The 26,625-nt window shown below is 39.5% G+C and overlaps 1 protein-coding gene across 1 annotated transcript; it reads left to right on the forward strand.

Moving 5' to 3' along the window:
* alx1 (ALX homeobox 1) lies at positions 1-26,359 on the forward strand. The gene is made up of 4 exons (XM_043709693.1): positions 1-492; positions 9,372-9,676; positions 15,926-16,054; positions 22,414-26,359. The coding sequence occupies exons 1-4, from the start codon at positions 261-263 to the stop codon at positions 22,732-22,734; spliced, it is 987 nt and encodes a 328-aa protein (XP_043565628.1). The 5' UTR covers positions 1-260; the 3' UTR covers positions 22,735-26,359.
* The last annotated feature ends 266 nt before the right edge of the window (positions 26,360-26,625 follow it).

The raw sequence follows: 26,625 nt of genomic DNA on the forward strand, positions 1-26,625 counted from the left end.
CGATGTGTTTTCCTCACGGGTAGGGGATGGACAGAGGGTGGAGAGAGCGACTCTGGGATTTGCATATTCATTATGTTGGGAGGAGGTTGCAGTGGGATACCCAGCGCTTTTACTGTATATAGAGCCGTTTGCAGAAAGCTTGTCACGGTCAAAAGCTGCTGTTTCCATTTCAACCCGAACTTGCTAGTAGCAAGCACCGATTGCGCCCTCCCGAGCAGGTCGGTTTTACCTTCCTTGAGGCTGTCTCTCAGCTGGTTTACATGATTATGGAATTTACAAGTGAGAATTTCTCCGTCGTTGGCCATCATTCGAAGGGGAGCGAGTACTACATGGGAGCAGGAGCAACCCTGGAACAAGTTATGGAGAGCATGGAGGGGGGGTCTTTCTACAACAAGAATGCCTCGAAACGCATCCAAGCCTTTATTAACATGGACAGCAACGAGCACCCGGAAAGGATTGGAAAGCCGCCCGCTCATGAAGACGGTGCGAATGGTAGGTAATATCACCAATATCACCATAACTGATTTACACATACAGTTTTTAAAAATCTACACATAAAAGATGGAAACATTTTGTGGTATATATGAATTAAATATCCGCCTATTTTAATGGATTTATCACCAGAAATTTTAAATAAATCTTTAATCAGTGCATTTTTCCATTAAAGTTTCTAAGGTTGATTGGTTACCAATACAGTATTTATTCTAAATGGAAGCAATTTAAACAATGGTGGATTTATATATATTTATATAATATTGACTCTCCCATGAATTGCCCACTTCCATCGCTACTGAATTGTGTGCACTATCAGCAGAACCATAAATAATAAACAGGAAGAATTGTCTTCCAGGCTTGTTGCTCTGGGTGGAGGTGGGATGTTATCATAACAAACCATTTATCATTCTTGTTTCAATAATCAATTGTACAGTCAATGGTCTAAACCGAAACCTTTTCTCACCTCTGACACAGCGGTAAGTAAAAATTAAACATCAGTTGGCTGTAAAGACGCTTCTGGAATCTAAAATCCATTAATTCTATTAGAGTGATAAAATACGGTACTCGTGTGTTTTGGGGGAAGAAACAATTCGTCGAGGTTTATTCGCTAAATGTAAATATTTCTGGTTTTAGTCCGCCCCAGTCCAACGCCGGCATCTCCAAGTCATTTCTGGTTTTGTTAGTTTTCTTGGCCTTTAAACCACACATCTCTGAACTAAACAACCATTCGGATCGGTCCAATGCAGTTTCCTTAGGTATGCCTCTTACATGTTACCGCATTCGCAATTTCTCGCGCAAAATAAAACGCCAAAAGATAGGGGTGGGGGGGTTCCCGAATCTTTCAATCCAGTACGAGAAAATTTCTAATCGAAGCAGCAAATTATGCTATCACCATTGCTTTATGTAAATATAGATTTGCCATAAGGGCAAGTTTGGCAACCGGGACATATGTTTAAAGTTCAAGTGAATGAATATTCCCATTTTAACGACACACGCGAAAAAAAAAATAATATTGATGTAAGTAGTGTGCAATATCTGCAGAAACCCCAACTCCCTTGTCAGACCTCTCATCGCTGAGTTAAAATGTAACATGGTGATAAAGCGTTGTGTTGCTTGTTGGTGTTCCAGGGTGCTTGCAGTAACAAACCAGCGCACTCCAACCTAGAATTACAATTTGTGAATGTGAACTCACAGGTTCTTTTTAAATCTGGCGATAAAATCCTGTGAGTGCTCTTGAATATACTTGAGTGCATTTTTTTTTAAAAAGTCGACCATTTGGTCCACTAATGTACTACAGGTAAATTGACAAATTCACTTCCCAACGTGACCCCAGCCTTAACTTACAGATTCGTAAGTGACCGAGCGGGTTGTATTAAACAATGTATGCCGGCCTCTTTTCTTGAACCATGCTTCGTACAACTTCTTAAGAGTCAACCACACTAATTGAAGGCTGGAGAAAGTTGTATCAAAGTCCAAGGAAAACGGCCAGCGTGCAAGTTGTTCGATACAACTGCTTAACCGCGCAACAATCAACCACATTGACTGATGGCTGGAGTCACATATAGGCCAGGCCAAGCTCCCTGTCCAAAAGCACGGGTCATTAAACAAAATCGCTCCCCCACCACTCCCCAACGCAGTACTAATGCCCACGACCTGAGAATTAATTGAAAAAATAAGTAATTGAGGACCTTACATTTTAGGCTTCACGATGTACTGCTCAGAAGTAGAGGCAGAAATCAATCTGTTCTGGATTAACTTTAATCAGTACAAATATTAAAGCTTTTCAAAATGAATTACCTCAAAATACAGTTGCGTTCAACAGGCACTTTGAAGAAATGTATATGACAGATACGACTTTATTTTTTTTAAAAAAAGACAAGGTTAATGAGGATACGAAAGTTCTGCAACTTTGCTTTATGATGGATTCCTTTCTCAGTATTGAGCTAACTGCCCAATATTTCACCTCCATCTTCTGTCTTTGGGCGCACATCGGTGAAAGTGGCTTCGTGTGCTTGAGTTAACATTCTAACTTTATCGCCCTCTTCTCCCAAATATGGTGAACCTAAAAAAAAATGTACGCTGTAATGCTGCATTTTTATAAAGCCAACTCAAATCTGACTTCTTGCGGGGAAAGAGGGATTTTGTTTTGCAAAAAGTAGACTCAGAAAAATAGACTTGCGCCGGTCCTCAACAAACGCAATAAGAGATGCCATACAAGTTTTGTTAAAGGGGTATTTGAGGAATCAGCTATTTTACTTTACAAAAACATGCCAGTGATGAAAAAAGGGTTAAATATCATTAAGTTTCGTTTTACACGTGTAAAATATCGTTATATGTTTTGTAAAAGTTAAAATGGAACTTACAAGTACGTAAAACAATCGGCTGAAGGAGTTTGAATTAAACTTACGACAGTTCTGCTAAATGTAAATAAATAATGGGGGTGTTGGGTGAGAGTTTTCGAAACTTTGGTCTTAAAGAGCAATTTTTAAACATAGATTTTTGTAACTGTGCGCCTTTTGGCGATTATCAGCATCGTCTCTTCGTTAAAATGTCCATTTTTTCAATCGTCCCAGTGGGAGCGCAAATTACTTCAATTTTAAAACTACATTTTCTTTGAACAATACGCACCGGCGATCTAATAGCTAATTTAACTTTGCTAAACAAATCAGTGAGCAAGAATTGCCTGGAAACTTGGGCGTTGGTGTCAGGTAAAGAGAACAGTCCTGTGGCTGGGCCTGATACTGCGTGAACCCAAATAATTTGTAATAAAAGGGTCAGAACAGAAATAAGGTGATGAAGACAGCAACAGTGTCACCAATTTTATTCGATCATATCTTGTATTTTTCTGCTTCATTCTCAAACTATAACTAATCCTTACACGAAGTGGGAGGATATTTCTGACCTTTCTCAGAAATTAACGAAATTGCTGGCAATCCCTTATTTTCCTACCGATTGCAAACTGTGGATGGAACTGTTTCAAAAGCCCACAGAGCAGAATCAATTAACCACAGATAGATGGTCAATCGTAATTCCAGACACACATTAACCATATCTACCATTGTGGGATGCGAACTAGGCTCTCCCAAGCAGAATGTGGATTTTCAGTGCAGCGATAATACCACTGATCAGCACAGAATGGGCGATAACTACTACACTCTCTATAACATCTCCATCCCCAGAAGAGGAATAAAATTAAACTGTACTTACTGTCCTCTTATGCCATTTTCCTGTTGATCTGATGGCGAGGAACTGATCCCTGAAGCCTAATGTGAAAGCACTTTCCCTGGTTGTCCCGTAGGGCAGATACCATCACACAAAAGTTTCCTTGGAGCATTTTATCCCTGAACTCCAGGCTGTTTTCCCTGGAGTGTAGCCTAGGGGGGCGGGGGGGGGGGGGGAGGGAGAGGGGTGACCTTATAGAGGTTTATAGGATCACGAGGGACATGGAGAGGATGAATAGTCAAGGCCTTTCCCCCTGGGTGGGGGAGTCCAAAACTAGAGGGCATAGGCTTAAAGTAAGAGGGACAACATATAAAAGAGACCTAACGGGCAACTATTTCACGCAGAGGGTGGTACGTGTATGGAATGAGCTGCCAGAGGAAGTGGTGGAGGCTGGTACGATTACAGCGTTTAAAAGGCATCTGGATGGGTATATAAATAGAAAGGGTTTAGAGGGACATGGGCTAAATGCTGGCAAATGGGACTAGATTTGTTTAGGATATCTGGTCGGCGTGGACGAATTGGACCGAAGGGTCTCTATGACTCGAGGATTTAATCACACCCCAAGCTCTTCACACGCCCTGAACCCGGATGAAGAGTTACCAGACAAAACCCGAAACTGCTGGAAAAAAGTCAGCATTGTGGGGGTCACTGGACCCTAAATGTCATCTCTGTTTGCTCTGCACAGATGGGGCCAGACTTGCTGGGCGTTTTCAACAGTTTTCCAGCTGTTTTCTTTATTTCTGATTTGCAGTGTCCGCAGTTCCTTTTTGCTTCATGAAGAATAAAGATCCTGGATAATAACAATCAGTGTAAATGTATACAGCTATTACACACCACAAATTTAATCTGATTAGCGGGTGTCTCTGATTTAAAAGCTTATCTTTCATTTCTGAATTTGCAAATAAAGGATACCGACAGCTCTAGCGTAGTTTGAGGTTTAGTTGTACAACTTTCGGAACCGTTAAAGTAACGCACGGATTATTGAATGCCGAAGCTTTGGGAGTAGTAGGCGGGAGTTTGTAAGGTTCACTTACACTGGAGAGAAAATGTTGCTGCATTTAATCTGAACAGTTATGTCATAAAATTCATTTATTGTTAGGGCGCAGTATGTAATAACTCCCAGAAAAGGTTGTAATGCGGATTCTGTGCCCTGGATTCATATAATTAGTTTGACTAACAGGGAAAAATAAAACGTAACGCAGGGAGAGAGAAGGTAACTAGTGAATATCTCCTTTCTTTAAAAAAAATCAATTTTCTTATAACGGTATCCAGAGGGAGCGGATTATGTTGTCACTATTAATCTGCCAGTTAGAAAATTTACAATAAACACGCAGTGAGATAATAAGGTTCCGACCCAATTTGATGCGGGTTTCCTTTGCGAAACAGTCAACAGCCGCGTTTCCATAGATCCTTAAATCAAGTTGATAAAAGTTGCCCCAGAACTTGCTTTCCCAAGTTGCTAGGAACACGGTGAACTCGGTACACTGGGCACTGGTGCTAAAGATGCTGCTGAAATATCGAAATTAGTGTTTTGAAGTCACGTTCGGAAGATACCTGACGCTAAAAGGAGACAAAGTGGGAATATGAATAATAAAGGAAGTAATAAAGAGGTGAATGAGCTAAAGATTCCCTTTGTTTAGCGATTAGTTCTGTTCATGTGCGAGTGAAGATTTCCCTCCTCCCAAAGAGATACAGCGTCCACTCTGAACTGTTTCCAAGAACTAAACTCATTACGTTTTACGAACTGATCATATAAATGTGCCAGTTAAAACAAACACAATTTACATATTAGCAGTAAAAGTTATGCATGGTCAAAAAAATACAAAGATGACCCACTTTGCAAACTAAATTTGGTCCAACCCTGTACAACAAAATGTAACTGCAAGTCAATAAATTCTCTACTTAGACTAATCATCAATCAAACCTCGCAAATTTTGTAACACTGTATCAGTAAGTTCCTTTCCAAGACCATACCAAAGCAAAATAATGCAGACGCTGGGCTTCTGAAATAAAAGCAGAAATCGCTGGAGAAAGTCAGCAGACCTGGCAGCATCTGTGGAGGGAAAAAGAAAGTTAAAGTTTCAGTTCCAATATCACTCTCCTTTGAAACTTTCTCTGACCTCTCCATGACCATCTTCAAGTCTAAGACTGACTTTCCTGTCTGTATCTCAGCTTAGATGCCTAATATTGCATGTGGGTATATGTTGTATATGTGCCTGTTATATGATCACAGTCTGGAACCAAATTTTCTTCATATACGTGTCTTTTAAATGCACAGCTTTTAATGTTATGATATGAATACTGTGGTGTTGTTCTACTCAGCTCTATTGTATTGCTGATTTTAGGATGTGATTAAATTTTTCAGTTGAAACTGATATATACCACTCATTTCCCAGGTTACCAGGAGAATGTTGCTTTATAAGTCACTTTTCCAAACTCAGATTTGTATCATAATCAATCTATGCAACTAAAAATTTTGTTCCACCCATAGGCAAGTTTATTCTCACATGTATGTTAATTATATAAAACTTAGAATGACAACAGGAATCCTTCATCATGTTGCCTTTTCATTGAATGCATTGATATTCCTATTATAATTGTCACACACACACATATATATACTGCCAGCATATGAAATTTAAAAATCTTTATCATGAAGATCTTGAGGCTATCTGGTCTGTGAACTTTGTTTTCCAAATTCAGACTTTAGTTATCCCCCTTTGAACTTATGGGCAGCACGGTGGCACAGTGGTTAGCACTGCTGCCTCACAGTGCCAGAGACCTGGGTTCAATTCCCGACTCAGGCGACTGACTGTGTGGAGTTTGCACATTCTCCCCTTGTCTGTGTGGGTTTCCTCCAGGTGCTCCAGTTTCCTCCCACAGTCCAAAGATGTGCAGGTCAGGTGAATTGGCCATGCTTAATTGCCCGTAGTGTTAGGTAGGGGGGTAAATGTAGGGGAATGGGTGGGTTGCGCTTCGGCGGGTCGGTGTGGACTTGTTGGGCCGAAGGGCCTGTTTCCATACTGTAAGTAATCTAATCTAACTTATAGGCAGGGTGTACCGTGGGTGAAGAGTTGAGGCCCAATTTGAACTATGTGAGTGGATGAGATTTGTTTAGCTGAATTACATTCTTGATGTCCATCAAGATAGGAGGATACCTGGAACAGTCTGCACATCTCATCAAAACATGGATCCAGCCAGAACCCTCCAGCCAATGTTCAGTTGCTGATAATGTCCTGTAGATATCCCACAATTTCTGTTCCTTATTTGAGATCCAATTCACACCATTTGAGATTCTTTCCATGAGTTGTTTTCATACTCTTTAGATCTTTTCACTCTATTTCATTGCCTGAATGAGGGAATCTTCACACTTTTTGGCCACTCTTCACTTCTTTATAATATTTCAATAACATTCTATAGAAGTGATTAACCAATCAAACTTGAAAATAAAACCTGCTCAATTCAGAAGGGTAGAGTCACAGAATCAGGGAATGTAATAGCACAGGGCAAGGCCATTGGACATTCCAAATTTGCACTGGTTTTTTGTTAATCAATTCTCAGTCTCAACCTCCATTCTTTCCCCAATCTCAACACACCTTTTCTCTTTAAGTATTGATTCAAGTCTTTACTAAAGGTTGCAGTTGAATTTGTTTCTACACAACTAAGAAATGCATTTTACACCCTAGATACTCATTGAACTAATTTTTCCACATTTTGCTTTTGGTTCCTTGTTAGTGCTCCTCTGGTAGCACTTTCCAATCCTGTAAATATAATGTCCCAGCAACCAAGGACAGGAACATTACACCTGGAAGTTCCTTTCCAAGCCTCGCATTACTTTGACTTGGAAGTGTAGCGTCATTCCTTCACTATTGCCAAGTCACAATTCTGGAAGTCCTTCCCAAGCAACTTTGTAGGTGTACCTACAACACACAGACTGTAGTGGTCGAATGTGTCAACTCACTACTGGCTTCTCCAAGGCAATTAAGAATGGCCAATAAATGCTGGTCTAGCCAATGTTGTCCACATCCCATTCAAGAATTAAAAGAATGGCACTTAGCCTGTATCCCTTGGTTTATGATCTTCCACCCATTGGAAACAGTTTCCCATTGAAGAGTCTACCAATTCCAGCCTGTTTTTAAATCTCTCCACCAAATTTCTTAGCGAGGACAATTCCTGCTTTTTTATTCAGATTGTCTACATAACTGTAATTCCCTCATCTTGCATGTTATCCTTCTAAATCTTTTTATACCCTCTCCAAGCTTCCTGAAATGTGGTACCAAAACTCCATATGTTTTCCTGATTTAACATAATTTCTCGGATTTTGTGCTCTGAAGTGTACTCCTTTTTCTAAAGTACAGAATCTCAAAAGTTTTATTCACTGTTTTGTTAAACTGGCCAGTGATCTTCAAAGCTTATTGCACAATAACTCTTCCAGGTCTCTCTATTTTCAAATACTTATAAAAATGTGCCATTTAGCATGAAATGTCTCTCCTTATTCTTCCTATCAAAAGTATATTAATTCACATTTCTCTGTATTAGATTTCATCTGCCCCATATCTATTCATTCTGCCAGCTTGCCAATTTCCTTCTGATGTTATGCCTATCTTCCTCATGTTAACTACATTTCAAACTTTGTGTAATTTGAAACTTTTTATGTTGTGCCCTGTACCCTCAAGTGTAAGCTATTAATATACACCAAAAACAGCAGGGGGGCTGAAAACTGATGAACTTGTGCTCTTTATGAGGAACTTCAACCCTTTTTCATATTATGAATCTGGATACAAAGTCAACGGATCCTGCAAGAGTTTTATTACTTGTTGAACTCCACACACATTTTTTTTAAATAGGCAAAATCTATGATGGGAGGATGAATTTATATAATTAACTCAATTACCTCCTTTTTTTGACAGAACATTTTCCCCATTCCTTTAAAGGAACTTACTTATCTTTCAGCATTCAGTCTTGAGAAGAGATCTATATGTGAAATATTGTACATATTTATAAGTCAAGCTTTGAAAAAAGCTTGAACAATCTATCCAAAAACAGAAGTTAACTTAGGTGTTGAAGATAAAAATGAACCATTGGCGTGGGTTATGGGTGGTCACCGTCTTTGTTATTTGTTAAACAGGCTCTGCCGTGCATGTGTATATATCTTGAACTTCTGTTCACTTTCACAACCTGGACTATGATGCCTGTTTATAAAGTATTATAATGTTTATAATGTACCTAGTTATAATGTATTAGGAGTTACAACATCCATTTGTGGCATTAGAAATTGCAGCTGACTAGTAATGTATGTGTAGAATATTGCTATTGAAAAGGGGATCAGTTTATACACTAAGTATTTGCAAAGATATAACTTTTGCAGCAAAAATTGGGATTGTCTTATTTGCTAGGACAATCTACATTTCAAAATCTATTGCATTTGCTTGCTTTTTTTAACTGGATGCTGAAAAATTGTCTTTTTCTGCTTATGTTTAAGTTTCTGCAAAACTCTGCAATATGTTTTGCATATTAAATGTCAGCAGTTTGTAACCTCTTTATTTTTTAAATCATATTGTTTGGTAGTAAAGTACTAGAGGATATAGTTGGCAAACCTCATAGTGCGGGTTAATTCCTACATAAGTTGTCTGATTATTTTCTTTGTCATCCAGTCAATTACAGCGTTTCAAAGTCGATGGGCCAACCTGTGTGTTCTGAACTATCAAGACCCATTGAAAACTACTGTAACATGAAGGTTTCACCGCCAAAAGGGCTAGAGGAAAAATCCATCGGAGATCAAAGCATTGATAAGAGTGACTCTAATGTCTCTAGCACGAAGAAGCGGAGAAATAGGACAACATTCACCAGTTTACAATTAGAGGAGCTGGAGAAGGTTTTCCAGAAAACCCATTACCCAGACGTGTATGCCAGGGAGCAGCTGGCTCTACGGACTGAGCTCACAGAGGCGAGAGTACAGGTAAATCATTCAGTTTGTTATCCCTTAACAAAGATTTGAAATGATGTGGAGGTGCCAGTGTTGGACAGGGGTGGACAAAGTTAAAAATCATACGACAACAGGTTATAGTCCAACAGGTTTATTTGGAAGTACAAATTTTCGGAACTGCTCCTTTGTCAGGTAGTTAACTTTGTAAAACATGCTTTAAAAATTTATTTGTTAACGTTATTCACAATTGTGAAAAGTTAATATAGTTATATTAGTGAGTTAAACACACTGGGTATCATAATGGCTCAGTGGTTAGCATTTCTGCCTCACAGCACCAGGGACTCGGGTTCAATTCCACCCTCAGGTGACTGTTTGTGTGGCGTTTGCCCATTTTCTCTGTGTCTGCATAGGTTTTCTCCAGATGCTCTGGTTTCTTTCCAGTGTGCAAAAATGTGCTGATTAGGTGGATTGGCTATGCTAAATTGCTCATAGTGTCCAGGGATGTGCAGGTTAGGTGGATGAACCATGGGAAATGAAAGGTTACAGAAATAGGCTAGGGAACGGGAAGGTGGGATGCTGTTTCTAGGATTGGTGAGGACTGAATGGCTTGCTTCCACATTGTAAGGATTTTATTAAGTAATTGGATTGGTGCATTTAGGAGTAGCGCATTTGTAACACTTTGATAAGTGCTAGTTACCAAACAATTGTACTGACCTGAATGTTTAACTTTACAAGTGTGGAATCCTATTCCTCCTGAGGTTCATTAGTTAGGATATTTTAGAAATGTTCTTAGCTTTTCTCTCTGCCTTTGTAAAATCTCTCCTGAAGAAGGGCTTATGCCTGAAACATCGATTTTCCTTCTCCTTTGATGCTGCCTGATCTGCTGTGCTTTTCCAGCAACACATTTTTAAGCTCTGATCCCCAGCATCTGCAGTCCTCACTTTCTCCTTTGTAAAATCTCTCCCAAACTCATATCTGTCATCCCATTTTTTGTTTTATTTTCTGCACATGATTTAAATTATTTTTGGCTTCCAGCTTTATATTTCCTTCGTTCAGACTAGGTGTTGGTTGGTAAGGATTCTTCAGGTTGAAAGTGAAAAACTGAATCATTCAAATATTTTGCATAACCTCAGATGTTGGATTAGGACATGACTCACCACAAAAGACAGCAAAGGCTGAAAGGGTGACATTTAAAATTTGATATTTAACAAAAAAATTCCTCAACTCTTCAAAACACAGAGGAGTGAGATTTTAAGTTTACTAGTTAAATTTCAAGACCAGAGGACTTTACTGGCTGTAATTAACAATTATCGTGATTAAAAGAATTCTTACAGTACTAATTCCTAGTCTTAAATATCTGTCCATGGCTTAATTTGTCTCAAATCCATAAAATCATCAACTTCAATATAAGGCACGGAAATGATGCTTTTGCAAAGTGAATGAAGGAATTCCACAACTTGGATAATCATTTTTGGATATTTGAATTTATAATATTTAATAATAAATCAACCCTTCCTCTGAAATTTCTAAACTATACTTACACAATAATAATGGGAAAGACCATAAACCTCATTGTTTTTTGACAGGAATTCTACCGGATAGGAGCCACAACAGTTAAAGAAAGATATACTGTTGATAGCTATGAGTCAACTTAAATCATGCTAGCTGCTGTGTATATTTTGACAGTACGTTTTCTCATTTCCTGTAATAACATTGACAATAGGAGAACTTATTTTTTAATGCATCATCTTTAATAAATATAACTCATCTCTGTGCTTGTATATCATGGAATTGAATCTTAATGTCTATTGATACATCAGAATCTAATTTCCAATGAATTTTGGCATTAAAATAGGGTACAGAAACTTGCATTTATTTGTTTTAATTCAAAATTTACTCACAGATCTTACAATCAAACTATATCATGATTAATACATAAGTACAATAATTATCTCTACTGAATTGAAAATAGGTTTGTTAAATAGTTAAGTATGACTCAGACATCCTCAAAAGGTAGAATCTTTTTGAGATATTTAAAAGTAAAATGCTGGTATTTAGTTATCAAGTCACAAATGGGAAGTAATGAAACTAATGGTACATGTTGCAGAACGTCATCTGATGAAGTATCACTTCCCTCAACCATCATTCATTCAAGAATTTGGACTGTGAGCTATTAAGTTGTACTCTTGGGCATGCACTATTAGCTTACATTGCTGTCAATATAGCACATATGGTGAAATAACCTTAGAGTAGCAATTACTACAAGAGTTGAAATATAATAGCTGAAATTCCACAGATTTGAAAACTCCAGCTTCCACTTTTTAGAATTTATCAATTTCAGCAATTTCCTGATATTTTACAATTTCTTTCGGGACTGGCTGAAACATCAGCAAGGAGAAAGTGAGGACTGCAGATGCTGGAGATCAGAGCTTAAAAATGTGTTGCTGGAAAAGCGCAGCAGGTCAGGCAAAAAGGTGGGGGAGGGGAAATGAGAAAGCTGGAGAAATCTGCATTCATCGAAACATCAGCAGAACAACATCGCACACAGTAACACATAGAACAACATTAACTTCTTGAACCATTCTGGAGGAAGGCTTCTCTAACTTCAGCATTTTGTTGATATAAGCCACATAGTACTTCTTCATAAAGAAAAAGATCATGGGATACAATTATAAAATGGATTGTGGTTGGGATAATACCTCACAGTCAATTAAAAACATTCTAATGTTAATAGGTGAGATCAACAGTGCAAGTGCAAAGTTGTTTCTGAGAATTTTGCTGAAAGCTGTGATTGTAATCTCTGAAATCATTAATTGATGGATTCAGTTAATTTGATTGTAATATTTTGTGAAGATGACTCCTAGTTTTTCAAGTGTTTCTGCCATATAAAAGAGTATTCCCACCTCTGTTTTGTGATGAATGGGGTACTTCAAGACATGTTAAGGAGGGTTAATTATTCTTAGCATAAGATGACTTTGGAAAAGGAGAAGGACTTGCATTTATACAATTACTTACTTGATCACTGTATAACACTAACCACTTCCCAGCCAATTAGCTTCATTTAAAGTGTAGTGATTATCATAATGTAGAAAATGTTAACATTCTGCACATTGCTAGATCCCACAAACAGAAATGTGAAGATAACTAGATCATTACTTTATTATTTTGACTGAGAGGTAAATATTGGCGAGGACACCAAGGAAAATATTGCCTGTTCTTCTTTGAAGAAGTGACTTGGGACCATTTGCATCGCCTAAGGGTAGAAGAGGTCTTGGTTTTGCATCATATTTGAAAGCCAACTTTCCCTTGCTCTTAAAGTGAAGCTAACTGTTAAAGAGCGTACTGACTTGGTAGCAAGGACTTGACAATCTTTACAAGGCCTCCCCCACCTCCTCTATTAGTATATAAAGATTTCCATGTTAAAGTTCGAGAATTAGATTACCTACAGTATGGAAATAGGTCATTTGGCTCAACAAATCCACACTGACCCTCTGAAGAGTAATCCACCCAGACTCATTCCCCTACCCTATATTTATCCCTGACTAATGTACCTAACACTATGGGCAATTTAGCATGACCAATTCACCTGACCTGCACATCTTTGTGATTGTGGGAGGAAACCCATGCAAGACACGAGAAGAATGTACAAACTCCACACAGATAGTCGCCTGAGGTGGGAATCAGAACCGGGTCCCTGTTGCTGCGAGGCAGCAGTGATAACCACTGAGCCATCGTGCCGCCCTGTTGTCTGTGGACACCCGGAAAATGCTCTCATTATGCATGTGCACTACTCCCTCCAGTAAAATTATCTCAACTCATTCACTCACATTTATGGTGCTTATTTGGGCGCCACCATGTTTTTATTTACTGGCAGAGTGTTTCACAAAGTGAGCATGTGCAGAATTTCTATATGAGCAATGTGTGTCAGGAGACACAGCATCAAATTTCTATCAAATTGTTTTGTTCGAAAATCAAGAATCAACGAAGCAAGACCATTAAAAGATTCAATGTTTTTGTTTTCCTTGCTTTCAACAGACATGTTGTGAATATTTATGAGCCTCTGCTATATTATGCCAGCAGGCTAGGAGTTGCAAATTGTTGTTAGCGCAATCTCTTCAACAACAGAAAAGACATAAAGGAGATAATTACTGCTTTTAGCATGACATGTTGAGGAGAGAATGCCAAGAGTTTCACAACAGCCACAGCATTGGATTTGCTTCCCCCTTCTCCCAGAATCTGTTTCTAATTATCTAACAAACTCTGTGCCTCAACTGCTCTACGTAGAATATCATCAAGTCCTTAATATGAACGGTTGGGCAATCTCATCAATAATTGACTTCCTAATGCCTTCCACGTTTCAGAGTTAGACAATTTATTCATGACAGAGATCCTGCCAACACTACCATGGGGCTGTGAAACTGACTATCATTTGGCCTATTACATTAAACATCTTACACAAAATCTTGTGGGTTTTGTTTTAGTTTTAAAAGTATGTTTAATTCTGGTTCACTTTAATTTGTTATTTTCTAACTTTATTTGCATATAATGTCAGTTTAGCAGTGTTTAGTAACTGGAAATGAAGTATTTTATCTGCAATCAAAGAAAATAAAGAACAGTGAATACAGTTATAAATTCTCATTTAAAGTGAAAAGTTATTTTGGTCCCTAATAACCAATTAGGTCACTTTCATGTTGGCGTTTGTTTTAGATTTGATTATGGGAGACTAGTGCCTGGGAATAAGCTTCAGTTGCCTTTGTTGTCAGTGAGGATCATTATCCTGCTTTCTCATGGGGTCTATGGTTCTACCGCTAGAATGGGAGAGAAAATTAAGCACGGTGGCTCAATGGTTAGAACTGCTGCCTCTCAGCGCCAGAGACCTGGGTTCGATTACAGCCTCAGGCGACTGACTGTGTGGAGTTTGCACATTCTCCCCGTGTCCGCATGGGTTTCCTCCCACAGTCCAAAGATGTGCAGGTTAGGTGAATTGGTCATGCTAAATTGCCCATAAAGTTAGGTGCATTAGTTAGGGGGAATGGGTCTGGATGGGTTACTCTTCGGAGGGTCTAGCTGGGCCAAAGGGCCTGTTTCCACACTGTAGGGATCTAATCTAAAAATTAAGCAGTGTAAAGTTGAATTGTGAATGTCATTCTTCCATTATACAAACTAAACTAGTGTCAATGTATAAGTGTTTTGCCCTGCCTTAAATGAACTTGCAATTACATCGGGCCTTTCTCAACCTCAGGATTTCTGAAGCACTTTATAACCAAGAAATACTTTTGAGGTGCATTCATTATTGTGAGAAATATGGCAACTATTTATTGAACTGTAAGCTTCAACAAACAACAAGGTAATCAAGGCCAGATTGTTTGATTTTGCAACATGATTGAGTGTCACTGGATCACCAGGAAAAGTACCTCTGCTGTATGTCCCTTTGTGAACCATGTTTAATAGTACTCTTTTTCAAAACACGAGCAGAAGGTCTTTTATATTCATTTGACAAGGCCTTGGTTTAACAGCTCATCCAAAAGATACCACCAGTACCTCTGACAACACAGTACTCCCTCAGTCCTGAACTGGGAGTAATAGCTTTGATTTTTGTGCACAAGTACTGGAGTGAGACTTGAACCCTCAATGTTATAAGTCAGAGACAACACTGCTATCCCACCATGACTGACTCTTCAAACAAATTGTGAGCTACAAATTTTCTATGTATGATAAATTGTTTTGTAAATTTGCTTTTGGCTGTAACTTAAAATGGGCAATAGTAAATCTACAGCCCATTTGTACTCTCAGATTTTCTACAATCTCCCCATTTCCTTTTGCCCTTTTGCTATTACTGCCCAAAGTTATCTTCCTATGTGCCTGTAAAGCACATAATTTCAACCCGGGAGCTATGAATTCATCAGATTTTTATATTTACTCATTTACATTTTTTTTTGCTCTTGGACTGTGGTTCTGAAAATATTTTCTTGGATATTGAAGTTGTTTTCATTGGTGAGCTGACACTGACTTTTTAAAAAAAATTTAAGGTAGAAAACTCTGTGATTTTGTCCATATTCACAGGGTTTCCTTGGCTTGCTTCAGCATGTTCAAGGGATCTACCACATAAGAAAGTATAAAAAAGTGCCCATTTGCAAAGTTTTCAGAAGATTTCCCTGATTTAATGTCCCACCAAATGAATGAGCTCCATTTCTGCTATGCAGCGTATCTCAACATTAATCAGCAATCTGCCAATTTCTGTAATATAGGAAATTAGAACTGCAATCTCTTATTTCTTTGCAGGTTTGGTTTCAAAATAGAAGAGCGAAATGGAGAAAGAGGGAACGCTATGGACAATTACAACAAGCTCGAAACCACTTTGCAACCTCCTATGATGTCTCTCTTTTACCCCGGACGGAGCCTTATTCACAGGTTGGTAGAGAATGCAACAGTGCATCGTGTTACACTGTAAATTGACAAATAGTCTACCCATATTTAAAACAGGATCATAAATAAATCCTTTCAATAGCTTTAATGGTATTTTAAAGTATAGTGTTTGTTTTAGGCATATGTATTTACTTGATTTGGTTATGAAGCTCCCTTCTGGAGAGATAAAATACAAAAATAGAATACCAGCTACTGCTGAACTTCAATGGGTTTTGGATTACTTTCGTGGATGCAGATAATAACATAATATCAGTCCAATCTGCATAGTTCCACACACACTGTGAACTTGACCGTTTCTTCTGCCGGCTCCACCTCTGTGCCCACATTTTCAACCAAGACACCCAACCACCCAGCGAGGACCCCTTCTCCTACCTCCAAAACACCCCATCCACCTGAACACCCTGTGCTGGCCTGTTACCCACCCTTGACCTCTTCATTTCAAACCACCGCTGTAACATCGCTGTAGCCTCAACCTGTCCAGCTGCCCCCTCACCCACTTCAACCTCCCACCCTCACAAAATGCAGCCCTCCACTCCTTCCATTCCATCCCCAACCTCACCATCAAACCCGCAGTCAAGGGGTACAGTAGTAGTGTGGCGCACCAACATCTACACTGTTGCAGCCAGGCGCCAACTTGCAGACACCTCCTCCTACTGCCCTCTTGATCATAACCTCACCTCCCATCACCAAACCATTACCTCCCAGACCATCCACAACCTCATCTCCTCTGGGCATCACCCATCCACAGCCTCTAAACTCATTGTCCGTGAACCCCCCCGATTCTATCTCCTTCCTAAGATTCACAAACTTGACTGCCCTGGTCAACCCATTGTCTCAGCCTGCGCCTGTCCCACCCGAACTCATCTCTTCCTACCTCAACACCGTCCTGTTCCCCCTTAGTCCAGTAACTCCCCACCTACATTTGTGACACTATCCATGCCCTTCACCTCCTCCAAGATTCTCCACCAATACCTCACTTTCACCATGAACATCCAGTCCCTATGGACATCGATCTGCCACGACGAAAGTCTCCAAGCCCTCTGTTTCTTCCTGTCACGCCATCCCAACCAGTACCCTTCCAGCAACACCCTCATCTGCCTCGCTGAACTGGTCCTCACCCTCAACAACTTCTTCTTCCAATACTCCCACTTCCTCCAAACCAAAGGGGTAGCCATGAGCACCTGCATGGGACCCAGCTATGCCTGCCTGTTTGTTGAACATGTGTAACAGTCCATCTTCCACAGTTACACCGGCACCACCCTCCAGCTGTTCCTCCGCTACATCAATGGCTGTATCAGGGCCGCCTCGTGCTCCCACAAGGAGGTTGAACAGTTCATCAACATTACCAACACCTAACCACAGACATATATTACAAGCCCACCGACTCCCACAGCTATCTACACAAGCCACTTCTTCCCACCCTACCTCCTGTTAAAGTGTCATTCCTTATTCGCAATTCCTCTGCCTCCGCCGCATCTGTTCCCAGGATGACGAATTCCACACCAGAAAGTCCCAGATTGTTTCCTTCTTCCACGATTGCAAACGCTCTTTCCATGTGGTTGATGATGCCCTCCAGCTCATCTCCTCCACTTCAGGCACCACCACACTTAACCATCACCCCTCCCAAAGCAACAAGGACAGAACCCCCCGGTCCTCACCTTCCACCCCACCAAACTTCGCATACAACGCATCATCCTCCGCCACGTCCGCCACCTCTGCCACCTCCAAACAGACCCCACCACCAAAGGTATATTTCCCTCCCCACCCCTATCAGCATTCTGAAAAGACCATTCCCTCCGCAACTCCCTCATTCGGTCCACACCCACCACCAGCCCACACCTCCCTCCTGGCACCTTTCCCTGCCACTGCAGAAAGTGCAAAATCTGCACCCACACTACTCCCCTCACCTCCGTCCAAGGCCCCGAGGGATACTTCCACATCCATCAGAAATTTACTTGTACCTCTACCAGTGTCATCTACTACATCAGTTGTGGTCTCCTCTACGTTGGGGAGACAGGACACCTTCTTGCAGATTGTTCAGAGAATATCTCTGGGACACCCGCATCCATCAACCCCACCACCCCATGGCTGAACACTTGAACTCCTCCTTCCACTCCATCAAGGACATGCAGGTCCTGGGCCTCCTCCACCACCAAACCACTACCACCCGACACCTGGAGGAGGAACGCCTCATATTCCGCCTTGGGACCTTGCAACCATGCGGGATAAATGTGGATTTCAATAGCTTCCCCATTTTCCCTCCCCCAACAGTATTCCAGTTCCAAGCCTCCAACTTGACACTGCCCTCTGACCTATCACCCTCTCCCTCACCTTCATCCACCTATCGCTTTCTCAGCTACCTTTCCCCAAAGCCCATCTCCTCCGACTTATCTCTCAGCCCCGACCCACCAGCCTCATTCCTGATGAAGGGCTTATGCCCAAAACATTGATTCTCCTGCTCCTCGGATGCTGCCTGACCTGCTCTGCTTTTCCAGCAACACACTCTTGACCCTGATCTCCAGCAGCTGCAGTCGTCACTTTCTGCTTTTAAGTTACATCAGTTCACACATATGAATCAAATCGAATACACTAACAGCATTAACATGACTGAGCATTTGATCTTTGAATAGTGCATTTATTTTGACTTTGGACACGGACAGTTCAAACAGGGTAAGACTCCATCTCTCGTTTTCAAAAACATTAAAAATATTTAATATCAAGAAAGCTCTTGTTCATTTGTCATGTGATTAAGTACACCCATCTGAGGATAACAGAATCTTTTGCAATGCCTACAGGGTAAAAATAGATAGCAACGTTTACTACATGGCAAAGATGTGCATATTGAAACTAACTTGGATTTTTTTATAACGTTCAAGTCATTTACCCTTCAATGCAGTCAAAAAATACCCCACAATTAAGTCCAAAACTTACTCAAATCAATAACTTTTCAGGATTACAAGGCGTGTTCTTTTTCTATTCAGGTTTCTCTTCTTTGCTTCCTCATAAATGCTGGCTATTTTTCTAAATCTTGTGTATCACTTTTGCTGTGTTACAGGACTAGCATGATGAGCTGAATTGTCTCCTCACTAGCAAATTCCATCTCACTAGGCTTTTTTTTGCCCATTCCATCAGAAGTCAGCATTATCAGATTTTCAAGATGACAACAAATTCATTCATCTGGAAAGTCAAGGGCAGCAGATATATGGAAACAGCACCACCAGTAAATTCCCCTTCAAACCACACACCATCCTGAGTTGGAATTATATCACTGTACCTATACAATTGGCAGAAGAAATTGGAGAACCAGAGCTCTCTCAATCATATACAGTTTTCCCAGGGGATGGGTGAGAGTGGGTGGAAGGAATTGGGGGGAATCAGCTGCTTCAACAGACTAATGGATTTCCCAGACGAGGGTGTGGTGCTGGAAAAGCATGGCAGATCAGGCAGCATCCGAGGAGCAGGACAATCAAGATTTTAGGCGTAAGCCCTTCATCAGGAATATCAATTCTCCTGCTCCTCGGGTGCTGCCTGATCTGCTGTGCTTTTCCAGCACCACACTCTCGACTCTGATCTCCAGCATCTGCAGTCCTCACTTTCTCCTAATGGATTTTTCAACCAAGGATAGGTAATGAGGGCTGATCTGCTATTGACATTTTTAGGCATTTCAATGGTTGACACTTTTACTGTTTTTTTGAGAAACTCGAAAGCACTGAATGAATGACACATTTTAAAAAACATTATTTTATATATCCTGTTATCTGGCTATTTTCTTACATGTAAAGAAGAGTCATTCTGGGCCTGAAATGTTAACTCCATTCCTCGCTCCGCCGATATTATCAGATCTACTGAATTTCTTCAGGATTTTCTGTATTTGTTTAAGTTTTCCAGCATCCCCAGTACTTTGCCATATTTATAATGAAAACACCATACCTTTTGTTTCGGGCAGTGAAGTGAGATGCGGCATGAAGGTTCTTCGGGTATGTATGGGGAATACCGTTTGATTTGAAAGTGCTGGCTCTCTGATCTCTGATGTCTCACTCAAGTGTATTAAACCCTGAGTCCTTTAAAAGTCTACCTGATTCTCCAACAATTGCAGACGTGTAGCTTAAGACTATTTAGAGTCATAGAAATGTACAGCATGGAAACAGACCTTTTGGTCCAACTATTCCATGCTGACTGGATATCCTAAATAAACCTATTCCCATTTGCCAGCATTTGGCCCATATCCCTCTCAACTCATCCTGTTCATATTCCCATCCAGACGCCTTTTAAATGATGTAATTGTCACTGCATTTGTCTGTCTTCCTCCTTTTTGAAGTGTCATTGTCTTGATCCTTTTTTCCCCAAAGTTCCTAAACAATGCAGCAGCTTATAAAACAGGAATTTGCGCTCCTCGAACTCAAGAAAATCAGCTTCAATGCTGAAAAGAGCATCTCTTACAACCACAATTACCCAGAATCCAATTTCTGCAATGGAACTGGCTAAGTCAGGACAGTCGGGTTGGTCTCATATCCAAACCATCCTACACCCTTAAAAGAATGTGGTGAGAATCAGAGGCCATGGAAGTGTGTTTGGTCATCCCAGAATTTGGATCCTTCTTGCATCTCAAGTCATCCAAACTCATTGAAACTCCAGGTCACTTACTTTCCAACTTCTCGATTTTAACTGTAGTTGATATATTTTCTTTCCGGTTAAAAAGAAATTCTGATTCTTTTTGTTTTTCTATGTTGGTCTTTACTTGCTTTTTTTTCTGTCTGCATTTTCTCTTCAGAATCTTTTATTCTTCTCTGCACCCAGTTCATCATTTTACAGTTTCCATAATGTCTTCTGTCATTCGCATTGTTTCTCTCTCTCTTTCTCTGCAATTTCTGAAATATTTCTGTCACTCACAGTTCCTCTTTCCACTGATCATACCATCCCTTGAAAGCAATACTGGTCTCCCTTTAGCTGCCAAGCAACTGACTGCCTATTATTACCTCAAAATGTTTTTAAAATCTAGAAGTAAAAAAAACTGTGTAGAAGTGATTTTGACTACTTCATTTATGTCCTTTCAGGGAATCAAACATGTTGTCCTGACCCAGTTTAATCCAATGCTATTGTGTGGCTGACTTTTAACAGCCCGTTGAAGTAGCTTAGCATACATCATATGCAGACAGGCCAATGAGTGCTGGGCAATAAATACCAGTGCTTGCTAATGGCATCTACATCCCAAGAACATTGTTTATTTTAAAACTAAAAGAATGGAAGTGGGGATCTTTAGTTCCTCAAACATATCTGTGTTTCCCATGGCAAACAACTTTTGCTTTTCACATTTCAGTCCTTTCATTCTCTTCATTAATTTTACCCTGTCTGCCGAGATCTTTTACAATGAAGACAAGGAGCACTTCCGCATTCTCTGAGTTCAGGCATTCTCAACTGTGCTGCAATGGAACAAACACCTGTGCTTAAGCAATGTATATTCACTGACCCAGGCATTCTGGTTGGGTTCAACATGAAGCCAGTTCCTTTTGATTCTTGCATGGGATGCGACTATTGCTGGCAATGTTGGCATTTGTTGCTCATTCCTAGTTGTCCTCGAACTGCATGGCTCTTTAAGCCATGTCAGAGTGCAATTAGGAGTCAACCACATTGGTGCAGTCTGGAGTTAGGTGTAGTTCAGACCAGGTAAAGATGGCAGATTCTCTTCCCTAAAAGACATTCGTGAACCAGGTGGATTTTCACAATGGTTATATGATCACTGTTAGACAAATTTTTCAGTCCAGATTTTTATTGAATTTAAATTTCACTATCTACCATGGTGGGATTCAAATTAATGTTCTCAGAACATTAGTGTAGAGCTTCTATATGACAATTTCAGTGATATTATAACTATGCCACTGCTTTGACATTTTGACCGGCAGTTCTGCTGGCACAATTTCAGGATCTTTATTATAAAGAACACTTTAATTTTGGTTTACTGGGAATGTAATAGGAAGATCCTCACATGAGCAGTTAGAACATTAAACAGAAAAAAGCAGATTTTAAATTCTTATAATTACAACAAAGAATTGACTATATTCAAGAAGTTATTTATAGAAGGTAATAGAAGCATGAGATTTTAAAATTAAACATTTCCTCCATGTACTTTCTTTATTAAGTATTACCTGGGAAAACAACACAGAATTCTGTGTGATTATTTTTTCCCTCAGTCAATGAGGTAAAAGGATCTGTATTGTAAAAAGTTAAATAATAATGCCAAAGAAACAATGTGGTTTGAAATTTTACTGGGTTTCCAGCAACTGCTGAATTATAAGTCTGAATAGAAGATTGATACATTCATGCTCTCATCTGTTTTCTTTCCTCAGTTGCAAAACAATTTGTGGGCAGGCAATAACTCCACTGGCTCAGCAGTTTCGTCCTGTATATTACCACGTGAATCATCCCCCTGTATGTCACCTTACCCTCACTCACACAGAAATGGCACTTCCTACATGGGCATATCAAATCACCAAAGCCAGTTCAATCAAGTTGCTCTCAACAACCTATTCAATGACTCAGTACTGTCTGGTTCATCTGATGGACATGCCTTCGAACCAAGGCCAGAGTGTGAACGGAGATCATCAAGCATTGCTGTGCTTCGGATGAAAGCCAAGGAACATACTGCCAACATATCATGGGCCATGTAATGGAAACTTAATGAAAACAGAAAACAAATGATTAATGAACATATCTGGGCCATTCTGCTCCTGGAAAACTTTAATAAGCTGCTACATCTTAAATAAGGAAGTAGTTGAATGCACATCAGAGGAGAGCAATACACAAGGTTTTCTTGTAGAGCTCTTTTAATACTAACACAGAGTACCAAATCAAAAGCTAAGTTGGTTGATCAAATGTTGTGTGTGGCTGTTTAAAGAGCGTACTGTACTCATTGAAGCACCGAGTTTTAAAATGTATCAGGATGCCATTTGGTTCAATATAATAGTCTCAGAAAGCAATCTTCATCAGCCCCATTCCTCTGCCTTTAATTTATATCCTCTTAGCTCTCCTTTCTCTTATATTTATCTGCCTCTGATTTAGAGGCTATTTGGCTTACTTCTTGCACCACTGATTCTGGCAAGTCTCGACAGGTCCTATCAACCTTCTGTATAAAATAAAATTCTGAAGCTTTTCTTGTTTTACAATTTTAATATTCTTAATTCAAATCTCTTTAATTACTGATTCACTGACAGGTGAATGTACATGTACATGATCACACTTCTCAGAATTTTGAACATTTCTGTTAGACTTCCTGTTAACCTTTTCACAACAAGTCTCTGTAAAAAAAGTCTCCTCTTAGTTTAAGCTTCTCATTTGTGATATTTTCCCAAGGCCCTAAAGGGGCCTAAATTGAACATAATATTCAAATGGTACCACTGACAATGCTTCAAGTATGCTTAACGTTATTACTTAACTTTTGTATAAAATCCAGGATCACACTTTTATCTGTCCTGCCATCACTAACAGTCTTTTTCACTGTGAAACAATTTTTGTGTGATCTGCAAATTTTTATATTGTTTTCTTTAAACCCAAGAACAGATCATTTTTATATAGAGTGTTATTGACAACTATATGTTCCAGAATGGGTTGCCTGCCAATCTTACTCATGCTAACTTTTGGAACTGAATATTCCCAATGCTAATAATAAAATCACTGTTTGAAAAACATAACACCATTGTTGTGGAAAGCATCCACATCCATATTCAAACCATTTACAAAATTATTATACGGCAACATTATGGTATGTTCCAATAATGTTAGTTTGAAGACACACTGTACATGAACACTTTAAAACCCCTTCATATTAAAAGTTTAAGGGCTGATCTAATTGAAGTGTTGAATATGATAACAATATTTAATAAGGCATATCCTCCATTGATGGAATCTAAAAATTACAGCCAGACTGTAGGAGTAAATCCATTAAGCATTTTTTCACACAAACAATACTGAAAATCTGGAATCCTCTTGGCCAAAGTCCATTGATGCTGGGCCAGTTTAAATTTCTACAACTGAGATTGCTTGATATCTTTGCCCAACTAAAATCAAAACATATAATGATACATGAAGGTAAACTAATAGATGAGCCACAATCCAATGGTGGGGGAGGTAGGATTGCAACTCAGCGGCTGAATGGCCTACTCCTGTTCCTCAGTAATCCCTAGTGCAATCAATTCAGCAAAATAAGGTTCTCACATTTCAGTAGTAAAGTCCAACATGTGCTCATTTTTCTATTCAATACATTTACAAAATAACAAATTCCATGTATTGATTTAAAAATAGGAATGCATTTATTGCTTATTACTATTTCTGTTCCGTGATGACATTTCTATATGTATCACAGAACTTGCCTATACATTTAATTAAAATGTTCAAATTGGCTGAATATTCTTTTTAAAATTCTGTTGAAGGAAATAAAGATTATTAGAAGATTTCCTTATAAGAGAGATCAACCATCTCCAATCGTTTTTAATGTAGCTCTGGGGAAACCTCTGTTAATTATTGGAGCTGCATGATTTTTTTTTCGGAACTGCAAGAAGGACAGCTTCGGTCTGAGAAATCTAAATTCTGATTAAATTTATCTTGTGGAATACTTGAGAATTAAAAATCACTGGTCGAGCTTTAAACTGAACTGATGGAAAACTGCTGTGACTGTTATTTATCATTCCTTAAAAGGGTAAAATAACACCAGAGGTTGGTTCAATGGGGGTTAAATATTTATTCCTTGATGCATTGTAGTTGCTTATATCTTTAAAAATAGCTTATTTATTTTCTCTGTTTCAAGCTGACATTTGAGAAAATGAATACGACAATATTGAGGTGAAATGCCATTTTTAATCTGATGTTTCTCATTGGGGTGGTGTTGCTGGGGATGCTGGGGAGGGGGGGAAGGTGGTGGATTTTACTTTTTAGCCCAAAGTGATTGTGACTCAGCCATAAATAGATTGAGGACAACACAGTGAGAAAGTGGCTGCCCCCCCCCCCCCCACTTGGGAGGATATCCTGCCTCCCAAGAGAGGCCACTGAGTCAGAAGGCCAGCAGCACTCCATTGCTTTCCTGGACTGGCGGCCATTGCTGGGACTTCATATGATCAGATCCCGATGAGGAACTATGGAGTAGAAAGTTTAAAAGCTTAGTGGGGTCAGTCAGTCAGTCAGGCTTCTTAGGGTGGTTTGGGAGGAAGAGGGCACAGCCCAGAGGTTGTGGGGTGGGTCCAAATGAAGATAGTTCTCTTTGCTGAGGGTGAGCCCCAGCTACCTTCCTACATGATATGGCAACCCTCTTTCCCTTGCCCACCCTACACCTGCCCTCAAACCCCTGGGACTGGGGTAATGGCTAATGTGTAAAATTCAATTTAACAATCTACAGATCAGAATTTAGAAGCACAATTGTAACTTTCAGGCCATTACATGCATTATATCAAAGGATGAGGAGCAGAGTTGACTTGACTATATTTATCCCATTAGAACCACATTTTAAATTTTTAATGTCATTAAATTGATTTAAAAATTGAAAGGGCTGGAGAAACTCAGCAGATCTGGCAGCATCACTGGAGAGACAAACAGCATTAACATTTTGAGTCCAGTGACCCTTCGTCATAACTGACTTCTCTCTTCAGATGCTATCAGATCCGCTGATTTTCTCCAGATTTCAGATTTCCAGCATCCACAGGTTTTGTTTCCATTAAATTGATTGCTTTAACATACTTGAACACTGAAGCTTAACTGAGCACTAGTACAGTTTGACTATATTATGGAAGTATGAATTATTTCATCTTGCGCTCAATCTAACCTTTTTGTGATACTTTGGAATTACAAGATTTCTTAAACATTAAATAAACATAATTTCTGCTCCAGTCATCCTCAGACCTTTTTGAATGAAACCACCCCTTTAGAACCAGTCAGTGTTAATGAGGAGGAAGGTTTATTTATGTCACAGAACCAGGGACAAAGATGAAAGTGTAGTGTACAAGTCCATCATCCAGCTCACTTTTCTCCATGTTCCATGTTTATTGGCAGCCTGTGCATTCTGTACTCGAATTCTGTGCCTCATTTTCATTTTTATGTACATTTAGTCTGAAGAATGTTGAAAGTTTTGACTTGATTATTGAACAGTGAATATCCAAGGTCAATTGAGAAGTCAATTCACAGCTAAATACTGGGCCAATCCCATTTCCTTTGGACTGCTCACAATTCAAATTGTCATTGTTGGTTTTCGTGTCTGTGAAATAAATTTGGAACAAGGTCCAAAATAAAAATAATTAAGTAATAAATCAACATCATTCACTTCTGTTTATTTATTTCTGGAAAAAAAGTGCAATTTTAATGAAGGTTTGTCCAAGAAACAATCTGTTGTTTTCTTATGCTGTGTGAATCCTCAGTTGAAGCAATTCAGCAATTGTAGCATTTCCACCATCCAATCAGTGTGAGTTTGGCACAATGGAATTAATTGATCTCTGGTCGTTAAAATTGTGCTTGGAAACCATGCTGAAGATACTAAAATGGATAGGTAGGAGGCTGGAAGAACACAGCAAGCCAGGCAG

This window comes from Chiloscyllium plagiosum, chromosome 19, assembly GCF_004010195.1.
Source record: "Chiloscyllium plagiosum isolate BGI_BamShark_2017 chromosome 19, ASM401019v2, whole genome shotgun sequence".
NCBI lineage: Eukaryota > Metazoa > Chordata > Chondrichthyes > Orectolobiformes > Hemiscylliidae > Chiloscyllium > Chiloscyllium plagiosum.